Genomic DNA, 10,031 nt, shown 5'->3' on the forward strand with positions numbered 1-10,031 from the left:
ATGGCCCAGGGCTCACTCCCGGAGTTCTAGGTATGGAGCAAATTCAGGTCTGCTTTTTCTCCATTGAGAGTATTTTCCTTCTCAGCGAGCATGGCCAGACCCCGGTCAGGGTGGCCTGACAAGGCAGGATGATCAGAAGGGGCTGGTTGTCACCAAGGCTCGGGACTGCACTCTGGCCCTTTTAGGGTGGCTTCCTGACACCCTTCCTGAAGCAAGACCTTTTAAGTTTTGCAGAGGCCTGGTGAGACAGAGGGTCAAGGTTTTGTCAGAGGCTAATGGACCAGCAGGCACATACAGCAACGCCTCACTAGGGGGCGCTGTGGGACTCCAGAGACACAAAAGCCGGCCTGAGCTGTGAGCGAAGAGGCAGGCACCTGCTCTTACTCCTGCCCACCACCTTGACACTCCAGCCCCAACATAGCAGAGTCGGCCCCGCCACAGAGCAAGCAGAGTCTGTTCACAGGACAGCTGGGGACACAGGCCTCCATTGGGTCCTTACAGTTGTCTTTCAGTTCCCCTCACTGACAATGGTGGGCAGTTGCCAGGCGTCCAGCAGGTGGCACTGTCATCAGGGTTAGGGGCAGCCAGTGGGTCCTTTGTGCAGCCCAGCTGCCACCACTAAGGCCCAGCCCAACCCAAGCATTCAGGACAGAGGCTAGGCGGGCTCCTTCCTGCAGCCCTGCTCTTTTGGGGCACTGGGCCCTTCAGCTCCAGCAGGTCGGGGGTGGGTGGGGCAAACTGCCCCTGCTTCCCTCAGCTCCCCGGGGCTGCCCGGGGTGAAGGTGACAGGTGGGGGAGGCAGGTGGAGAATTGGGCCAGTGAGCTCATGGCAAAGGCGCCCAGCGGGGTGGGGGTGGGGGGTGCCCTGCCTTATAAAGCCCCCGAGGCCCTGGGGCCTGCAGAGGCCGGCGATAGACAGCACCATGGAGGGCTCCGAGGCAGTGCAGAGGGCCACGGCGCTTATCGAGGAGCGGCTGGCACAGGAGGAAGAGAATGAGGTACAGGCATGGGTGTGGGGACCCAAGGGGATTCTAAGGAGATCCAGCTCTACTGTCAAGGGAGGTAAGAGCCTGGCTGCCGCATCTGTGGTAGAAAGGAGGGCAGATGTCCCCAGGGGCCCAATGGCTCCATTCCAGCCCCAGGGTGCTCCTGGTGGAGGGGTTTGCTGCCAGTGGGAGACTGAGGCTTCAACCCCCAAGAACTGAGAGACGGTGGGGTGGGCGAGCCAAGCTGGGCTCCTGATATCCTGTACCCACCTGGACCTCGAGGAGGTGGGCCAGGCCGCACTAGAGCAGGACAGCTGGGATGCTGCCTGAGAACAGGGGAGTCTGGGGCCCTGAGAGATCCCAGCTGCTGGGCGGGAGGCCGAGACAGGAGAAACTCCTGCATTTGGTCCCTGAAGAATAGAGACTGGGAGCAGAGCAAGGAAGCGGTGCCGGGAAAGGAAGCATGGGTTTTCCCAGGACGACCATCTGCGCTCGGGGAGGCCACTGGAGCACTGCAGCTCTGGGCAACTGGCATTTGCTCTGGGAAAAAGGAGTGGGGAGAGGGGACGAAGGTGCAGGCTTGTCTACTCTTCATTCTGTTTAAACTACTATTTGACTTAGAGTCTGCTCTGCCAAGTGCCAGGGGCTGTGAGGAGTAAGAGGCTCAGTAGGGCCAGCCCCTGCCTCCTCCTTACCAACCCTACAGTCATTCTAGCCAGGATCTGTCAGGGACATAGTCCGCAGAGAAACAGGCAGAGTGAGGCAATGGTGAAATAGAGCTGTTAAGTTAGCAGGGAAGGGGCACAAAAGGTAGGTGCGTCACTCTGACTGTGGGTGCTCAAGGACTCCTGGGAACAAGATGACATTTGAGCAGGACCTTCAAGGCTGGTGAGTGGAGATCAGAGAGGGAGGGAATTCCAGGCTAAGGAAAAGATAGGCACTAAAAAGTTTAGGTGAGTGATGGTGGGGCCGTTGTGAGAAAATCTGGTAGGGCCTAAGGCTGGGTACAAACCCTCGAGGGCCATGGGAAAGATATTTATTCTTTGGGCAATGGGGAGCCACTAAGTGTTGCTGAGTGAGGGTGAGTGGTGCCATCTGACCTATTTTTAGGAAGGCAGCTCTGACAGCCTGGGGAGGACACATCGGCAAAAGACAGGCCCTAACAGGAATGGGAGGAAGGAGACAAATCAGTTTGGAAGTAGGCTCTGTTCACCAAAAGAGTGGCTGAATAGAGGTGGAGAAGAGGGAAGGACCAGGACTCTGGTGGAAGAAGAGATGTAAACCAGAGGCGGGGGGGGGGGGGCGCGGGGTAGGGGGGACAGGCTTGTGGGGGAAGAGTTTGGGCTGAGCCCAATGAGTCCAGGCTGGGGCATCCTTGGATCTCTAGGAATGCCACTTCTCCCCTGGGGCCAGGTAGGTGAGTCATGCCACTGTGCCATTTCTGGAGTGCTGGCGTTGGACAGAGACCTTCAGCAGGGGGACACGGAGCTGTCCTCATCCATCCATTCACCCAACAAATATAGCAGCACGGCTGTCGGGACACCGGGTGCCCACAGAGCCACCCTTCCCACCAATGCCTGCCACATGCCAGGCACTGTGCTAAGCTCTGTACAGGCATACTTTTTTTTTTTTTTTAAGATTTTATTTATTTGACAGCGATCACAAGCAGGCAGAGAGGCAGGCAGAGAGAGAGAAAGAGAGGAGGAAGCAGGCTCCCTGTTGAACAGAGAGCCTGATGCAGGGCTCCATCCCAGGACCCTGGGATCATGACCTGAGCTGAAGTCAGAGGCTTTAATCCACTGAGCCCCCCAGGCCCCCCCAGGCATACTTTCATTTAATCTGTACAATGATCTGCAGAGTAAGGTGGGCCCTTGTTTCATTGTGTTTCACCCACTAGCACCCAGTTCAATAAAAACTGAGTACTGACAGTGTGTCATCCCCCAAAGACAAATCTGAAGTGAAGGACTAGAGAGTCTGGGTAAGGCCTGTGTGAGCACGAGAGTCTCTAGTTGTTCCCACTAAGTCCCAGCCCAGCAAAATTCTCAGAGGGGAGCCTCTGTCCAGCCTGCTCCCCCTTCTTGGTGTGGGAGGCGAAGGAGAATCCCGAAGCCCAGGGCTTGGCTCTGTCACGGGAGCATACTAGGTCAGGTCATCACTGAGGACTTACGGGTGGGCAAAGATGCTGAGCGCCTCCTGTCGTGATCCATTCACTCACTCACTCGTTTATTCTCCAACATTCACTGAGCACCTGCTGTATGCTAGAGCCCATCATAGGTGCTAGGGCTACCAAGCTAATGGCAACCCAAGCCTACCCTTGGGATGCTCCATGAGGAACCCAGCCAGGATCCCCCAGGCTGCAGCTCAAGGTCATCTGTTGTTCCTGTAGGAAGATGTAGTGTTTCAGGTGAGGCCAATACTGGGGATACCTCAAACCATGTAAGCCCAACACAGAAGGGAACAGCCAGTGGGCACCAGGACCTCCTGAATGAAGACTGGAGAAATCGGCCCTCAAAACAGCCCTAGAGGAGTATCCCACCAGAGCTCAGTGGAAAAGGCACAAGGCAGCTGAGAGCTCTGTAAGGGTGGGCCATTCCTCCTAGCCGCCATCCGGACTCTGTGTCCTCTACCCGGGGTGAATTTCCCGGCACACAGAGATGGGTGTCAGCCTGTCACAAAAAGTGGCTTCCTTTAAAACAGAGGAGGGGGTCCTGAGAAAGCGGTCCAGGCAAGTCAAAACTACAAAGGGGGAGTTGGAAGGAGTTTCACCCATCCAATTACAATGAGAGTCCCTTCAAACTGAAGCCTTAGGTCGCTGTGGCTCTTGTCCCTCAGTTTCCCTGACAAGTTTCCAGCTCCAGGATCTCATGGAGCAGTAAAATCTGAGGGAAAAAAGTTGGTATCTGAGAGTTGCCACATTTTTGTATTGACACATGAATCTATTTAAAAAATAACTATCAATTCTTACCACAATCATTTCATCTATGTGAATCTTTAATGGCGGCAAAGAAATCACCACCACCACCACCACCACCATCATCGTCATCTCGGTGCTTTGAAAGTGAATATATTTAATTTCATGAAAACTCATTCCAGTAGCCCTTAAACTTGTCTTGCTGAGGACACATGACCACCAGTGGACAGGTGTTTGAGCTGAGGTTGGGATAGGGTTGAGCTGGAGAACTATGGGAGCTGGCTCTCCAGGACCAGTCGGGAGTGGGGCTCTGAAGTGCTCGGATGTCACACAGTAGGAAGTCCTTGGGGTTTCCTTGGAGTGGGTTGGGGGAGAGGCTACCTGCCGCCCTGGGTACTATGGGCAGGTGCTGGAGAACATCCTCTCCTTGGCTCACCAGAAACTCCGAGGAACCACACAGCAGAAGCTGCCCATGGACATGCTGGTGTTGGAGGATGAGAAGCACCACGGGGCTCAGAGTCTGGCCTTACAGAAGGTTAAGGTAAACGTGAGGAAAGTCCAACCTCTGCACTCAGGGGACAGGACAGGCAAGCTATGGCTTTGCTCCCCCTAGCTAGTATGCAAACCCATTATCTCAGCACCCCCTACCCCAGGAGCATGCTAACGACACAGAATCTTGGCCCCACCCCAGACCTGCTGAGTCACAATCTGCGTATGTACAAGATCCCAGGGGATGGACTCATTTTGGAAGCCCCCGCTGATGGGATCGCAATACAGCTGGGCACTATGCCCGTGTTAAGGGGCTCGGGAGGTTGTGTGTGCTGACAGGAGAGACCTCTGTGCTGCTGAGAGGAAAACCAGAGTTTCCAGAACACTGGTGTGGAGGGTGATCCCAAAGGATGCTTGTCTGAAGGGCACCAACCAGGCCATAATGGAAGTTACCTCTGGGAGAGAAGGGCTTTCTCTTCAACCCTTTTATGTTTGTATGTTTGTTTGTTTGTGTATTTGTTTTTTAGATTTTTTAAAAAATTTGAGAGAGCACGAGCAGAGGGAGGGGCAGAGGGAGCGGGAGAAGCAGGCTGCCCACTCAGCAGGGATCCCAGGACCCTGAGATCATGACCTGAGCCGAAGGCAGACTTTTAACTGACGGAGCCACCCAGACGCCCCTGTTTCTGTATTGTTTATGATCTCACACACACATGAAACTGCATGGAGAGCTGAGGACTCAGATTCCATTCTCAAGGGCTGGGCTACCTCTGAGAGTCCCTCCTCTTGCCCTTCACCTACATGAAGGCTCAAAGCTGGCAGCTCCTACGCCGTCACCTCAAGTCTCCCCTTGTCCCCTGATTGGAGCCGTCTGTGTCCCGGTCTCATCTGGATTCTCCCTCTCCTGAAAAGCTCTCCCTATCCATCTCCCCAAGCTTGACTCAGGGGTCCCCAAGGCCCCAGCATGGGGTTTGATGAGCCACCTCCATGCAGGGCCAAGAGCGTGTGCGCAAGACGTCCCTAGATCTTCGCCGGGAGATCATTGACGTGGGGGGGATCCAGAACCTCATCGAGCTGCGGAAAAAACGCAAGCAGAAGAAGCGGGAAGCCCTGGCAGCCTCCCAGGAGCCACCTCCAGAGCCTGAGGAGATCGTAAGGGTCTTGGGGAGGACCCCTGTGTCGGCGGGGGGAGCCCAGGAGGGCCTCTGATCACTGCAGGGCAGCCCTCCATGACTGCATTCGTTCCTTCCAGACTTGCCCTGTGGAAGAAGAGACATTCCTGAAAGCAGCAGTGGAAGGGAAAATGAAGGTCATTGAGAAGTTCCTGGCCGACGGGGGTTCCCCGGACACCTGTGATCAGGTGAAGTTCTACATGTACCTTCTGTCTGCCTCCCTTTCAGAGTTGCCTCCCCACTCCGCCCACCCACTTGTGGGCCTGAGAACAGGTGTTGGGGGTCCTTCGGTAGGGGGTTTGGGTGACCCCTTGCCCACGCAGGAATTTATCTAAGTCCTTAGGCCCTTTTCACCTTGAACTACCTCCAGAGTAACAAATGTCATGTTGTCTTCTAGGGAAGAAAGGGGAATGGAATTAAATAATAAGAGCCCAAACCAAGAATTTGGGGCTCAAATCCCATCTCTATGACTCCCTAACTATGTGACCTTCGGCTAGCTCTGGGCCTCAGTTTCCTCCTCTGTAAAACGGCCTGCTTCCCTCGGAGCATGTCACAGGGACCAAATGGAATATTAATTCCTCAGTTAGTATTTAGTGAATAGAGAAAAAAACGATAGCACATGTAGGATATGATATTGTTTTTGTGCTGCATTGTATATTACACTTCCTTTTAAAACGTATTGATTGTTGGATAGTGGCGAAATACATATAACCTGAAACATGCCACTTTAGTCATTTTAAGTGTACAGTTCAGTGCCATTCGTTGTATTTCCCATGCTGTGCAACCATCACCATGATTTTCAAAATGTTTCCATCGCCCCTCACACTTCTGTTTTCCCTGAAACCGCCTCTTTCACATTTCACATGCATCTCCTGGGACTGAGAAATTTGATGGTCCTCCCCTGCAGCCTGCATTACTGTGGGCTTAGACTACATGGCCTTTCCCTTCCCTGAGACTCAGGAGTCTCAGTCCTCTTGATCCATCCAAACACCTTCTACCTTCAAGCCCTGTGCCGGGTGCTGGGAGTACAAAAAAGGAAAGACCAGCGTTGAGAGAAGGGGGACATCCACACATAACCATATCTTCACTATGGGAAGATATGCCTCATGGCCTGAGGGTTTCAAGAGACCAAAGCAAAATGCTGAAGTTCATTCCTTCCTTGAATCAGGCATGGGTGTGCTCCTGCCCCTTCTGGCCCTGGGCTAGGCACCCAGGGGAAACAGTCTAGTAAGTCTTGGCCTGCCCTTCCAATACCCTCTCTGAAAGGTTCTCTGGGACCTCTGGGGCCAGCTCGGGCCTAGAGGTTTTAAGATAATGGCACTTGAGCTGTCCCGCCTCTTGAAGGAGTAGCAAGAATTCATCAAGCACTCATAGGAAGTAAGGGCAAAATGGGCATTCCCAGCAGAGGGAACAGCCTGTGTCAAGGCCTAGTTTGATGTGCTTGGGGGTGGGGGACGGTGAGAAGGTCAGAGTTCCCAGGATACAAGAGGGTTCCAAGGCTGGTCTGGATAGAACATGAAGGGACTGCCAGAACATGGAAATGATGGGGACCAAACACAGGGATCAGATTCAAAATGGTTGGTAAGGTCTATCCTCAGCCTGAGGCCAGAAATCAGGCCCTGACGGTCTCTCTGGGGACAGTTCCGCCGGACAGCACTTCATCGAGCTTCCCTGGAAGGTCACATGGAGATCCTGGAGAAGCTTCTGGAGCATGGGGCTACTGTAGACTTCCAGGATCGGGTGAGTAAGAGATGCCTATTGGGTGGGAGGTAGGAGGTGGGCCCAACACCAGTGGACCCTCCCTCCGGCCAACCTGGGACACAAACAGGTTTCCTCTGGGGCCAGCCCCCACCTCCAGTGAGTTGTATGGCCTGGCGCCATCCTCCATAAACCTGGCTTGGACCTGAGGCTTCTCCTGCTCCGCTCGGTCCACTGCCCAGGCACAGACGTGCCTTGCCCCTTCCCTGTCCTCTTTCCCTGGATTCCTCCAGCCCTCTTAGCTGAGGTCCTTTCCCCTAGGGCACTTCCTCCCCTACAGCCCCATCTTTCCCTTCTAGCTGGACTGCACAGCCATGCACTGGGCCTGTCGTGGGGGCCACTTGGAGGTCGTAAAACTCCTGCAAAGCCGAGGAGCAGACACGAACAAGAGGGACAAGGTGAGGCAATAATGCTCACAGGTGTTAAGACGGGTGGGAAGGGAGGGCAAGGGGCAGAGACCAGAAAAGCCCAGGAGGCAGGATAGTGAGCTAGTCTGATTTCTAGAGGGGCTGCAGAGTCCAGGAAGGGGTCCTTGGAGACGCCGTCTGGGGATGGGAGCAGGAAGGACAGAGGAGAGAGGATGAGAAGAAATCCACTATTTAGGGGGCTTTGAGATCACCCCAAAGAGGTGGGATTTGTTCATCCCTGTAATCCTTCATCATCCTTTGTCTATCTGTCCGTCCATCCCTCCATTCACTTATTCATCTGTTCGCTTGTTTCTTCATTCACCGTTTTTCTATTCATTCATTCCTTTGTGTGCAGCCTTGAACTAGGGACTGCCGCTGAGCCTCTGTGGCGCATCTATCACATGTCTTACAGAATTCTTATATAACTAGATGGGGAAGTGTATGTAAATTATTTATTGAGCATAAGGCTGATGTTTTATAAGCTTCTGCCATGCCCGTCCCATAGTTACCTCTCAGTAAATAGCACCTATTATAATCATTAAGAGAAGGGCAGCAGAGCTCACAGCTGTTTCCAGTTGGGTGAGAGGGGAACCATAGAAGGCCTCGCAGAGGACGAGGCATCAAATGCTTCTGAGGTAGACCACTGAATAGGATGGTGGAAATGGTAGAACTCCCAGTCCTTATGGGGCTCAGGCCCTGGCACTGGGACTTGGGGAGGGGATTAGGCTGGAGCTTGGACAACCGCCCTCCCAGAAGCACCACAGTCCAGATGGCCCTTGAGCCAGCGGTTCCTGCTTCCTTCCCACACAGCTGCTGAGTACCCCCCTGCATGTGGCAGTCCGGACGGGGCACATGGAGATTGTGCAGCACTTTCTATCCCTGGGCCTGGACATCAATGCCAAGGACAGAGTAAGTGTCCAGCTCCCCTTCTGCTCAGCCACATCCCAGGAGTGCAGGAAGCCCGAGGGTATCCACATGCCCCTGTGGGCCATACTGACTGTCACATTGGCTCTAGGAAGGGGACAGTGCCCTGCATGATGCTGTGAGGCTCAACCGCTACAAAATCATCAAACTGCTGCTCCTGCACGGGGCCGACATGTTGACCAAGAACCTAGTAAGTCCATTCCTTCCCTGATTCGGTAACGAGTGTGCACCGCTCACACAGGCTCTGCGCTGGGCACTCAGAGGAAACACAGAACCAAGAAAGACTCTGCCTGCCCTCGGAGCACACTCACAGTGGAGGGTCTCTCGGGGCATCCTGGGAATTTGGGGCCCACCCACCTTCCCAGATCTCTGTATGCTTATCTCTGTCCAGAGGGCAAGTGCAGAGAAACAGCCAGAAAGGACAGTAAGAGGACTTCCCAAAGGTCTCCAAATAGATCCGAGGGGGTCCTATTGTCCAGGCCTAAGGAGGCCAAAATCATGGAGGAACCCAACTGAAGGGAACCTAAGCGTTTGGTTGGCACGACCACCCCTAGCACACTGTGTGGGTCTAGAGTTCTCTTGGGCTCCTACGTTGCTTAGTCCACGCTCTTCTTTGGAGCCCAGAGCAATCACGAAAGAGGGGAATGGGAAGGTCCCCCTGACTCAAGAAAGACTAAAGGGATAGTGGGAAAGTCAGGAAGCTGTGCGGAGGTGGTGGGTGGGGATTTCTCAACCAGGACATTACTGACATTTGGGGCTGGAAATTTATTTGTTATGAGAGAACTCTCCTGTGCATTACAGGATCTTTAAGCAGCATCCCTGGCCTCTAGTCACCAAATGCCAGTAGTCCCCACACCCCTCACTGTGACAATCACAAACATTCTAAATATTGCTGCTTGCCCCTGATTGGAACCCCTGGTATAGATGAGGGAACCTACTGGTACAAACTTCTGAGCAGTGACAAGATCTCCGCTTGGTTCTCCCAGGCAGGAAAGACCCCGACGGACCTGGTGCAGCTGTGGCAAGCTGACACCCGGCAGGCTCTGGAGCCCCCGGAGCCAGAGCCAGGGTCAGAGCAGAATGGACTGCAAGGTCCCTCGGAGACCCAGCAGGAGCCCCCACAGCCTGTGCCAGTCCAGTAAACACCTGGCCCAGGCCAGCTGGGCACCCCTCTGGCCTGCGTGCAGCCAGAGGGTCATTAAGAACGGCCCACAGAGCCGAGGATCCTGCCATTCCTCTGCGTGCGATTCGGGACACCCACAAACTACCGCAATAAAAAAATAAAAAGTTTTTGCAATTGGTTATGTTTGTTTCCATTTGTGTCTGCAACATTCAGTAATGAGGGAAAATGGAACAAGGATAGGTTCAGGGAAGAGTGGGGTTGGAG

At 54.0% G+C, this 10,031-nt stretch overlaps 1 protein-coding gene across 1 annotated transcript; it reads left to right on the forward strand.

The window, feature by feature from the left end:
- Positions 1 to 300: 300 nt before the first annotated feature.
- ANKRD2 (ankyrin repeat domain 2) lies at positions 301 to 9,941 on the forward strand. Its single transcript, XM_032312489.1, is given in 10 exon segments — positions 301 to 907; positions 909 to 998; positions 4,337 to 4,438; positions 5,377 to 5,535; positions 5,636 to 5,743; positions 7,197 to 7,295; positions 7,613 to 7,711; positions 8,531 to 8,629; positions 8,736 to 8,834; positions 9,631 to 9,941. Coding segments are annotated over 10 exon segments (1,092 nt in total). The 5' UTR covers positions 301 to 826; the 3' UTR covers positions 9,787 to 9,941.
- Positions 9,942 to 10,031: the final 90 nt, after the last annotated feature.

Source organism: Mustela erminea, chromosome 14 (assembly GCF_009829155.1).
Source record: "Mustela erminea isolate mMusErm1 chromosome 14, mMusErm1.Pri, whole genome shotgun sequence".
Taxonomy (NCBI): domain Eukaryota; kingdom Metazoa; phylum Chordata; class Mammalia; order Carnivora; family Mustelidae; genus Mustela; species Mustela erminea.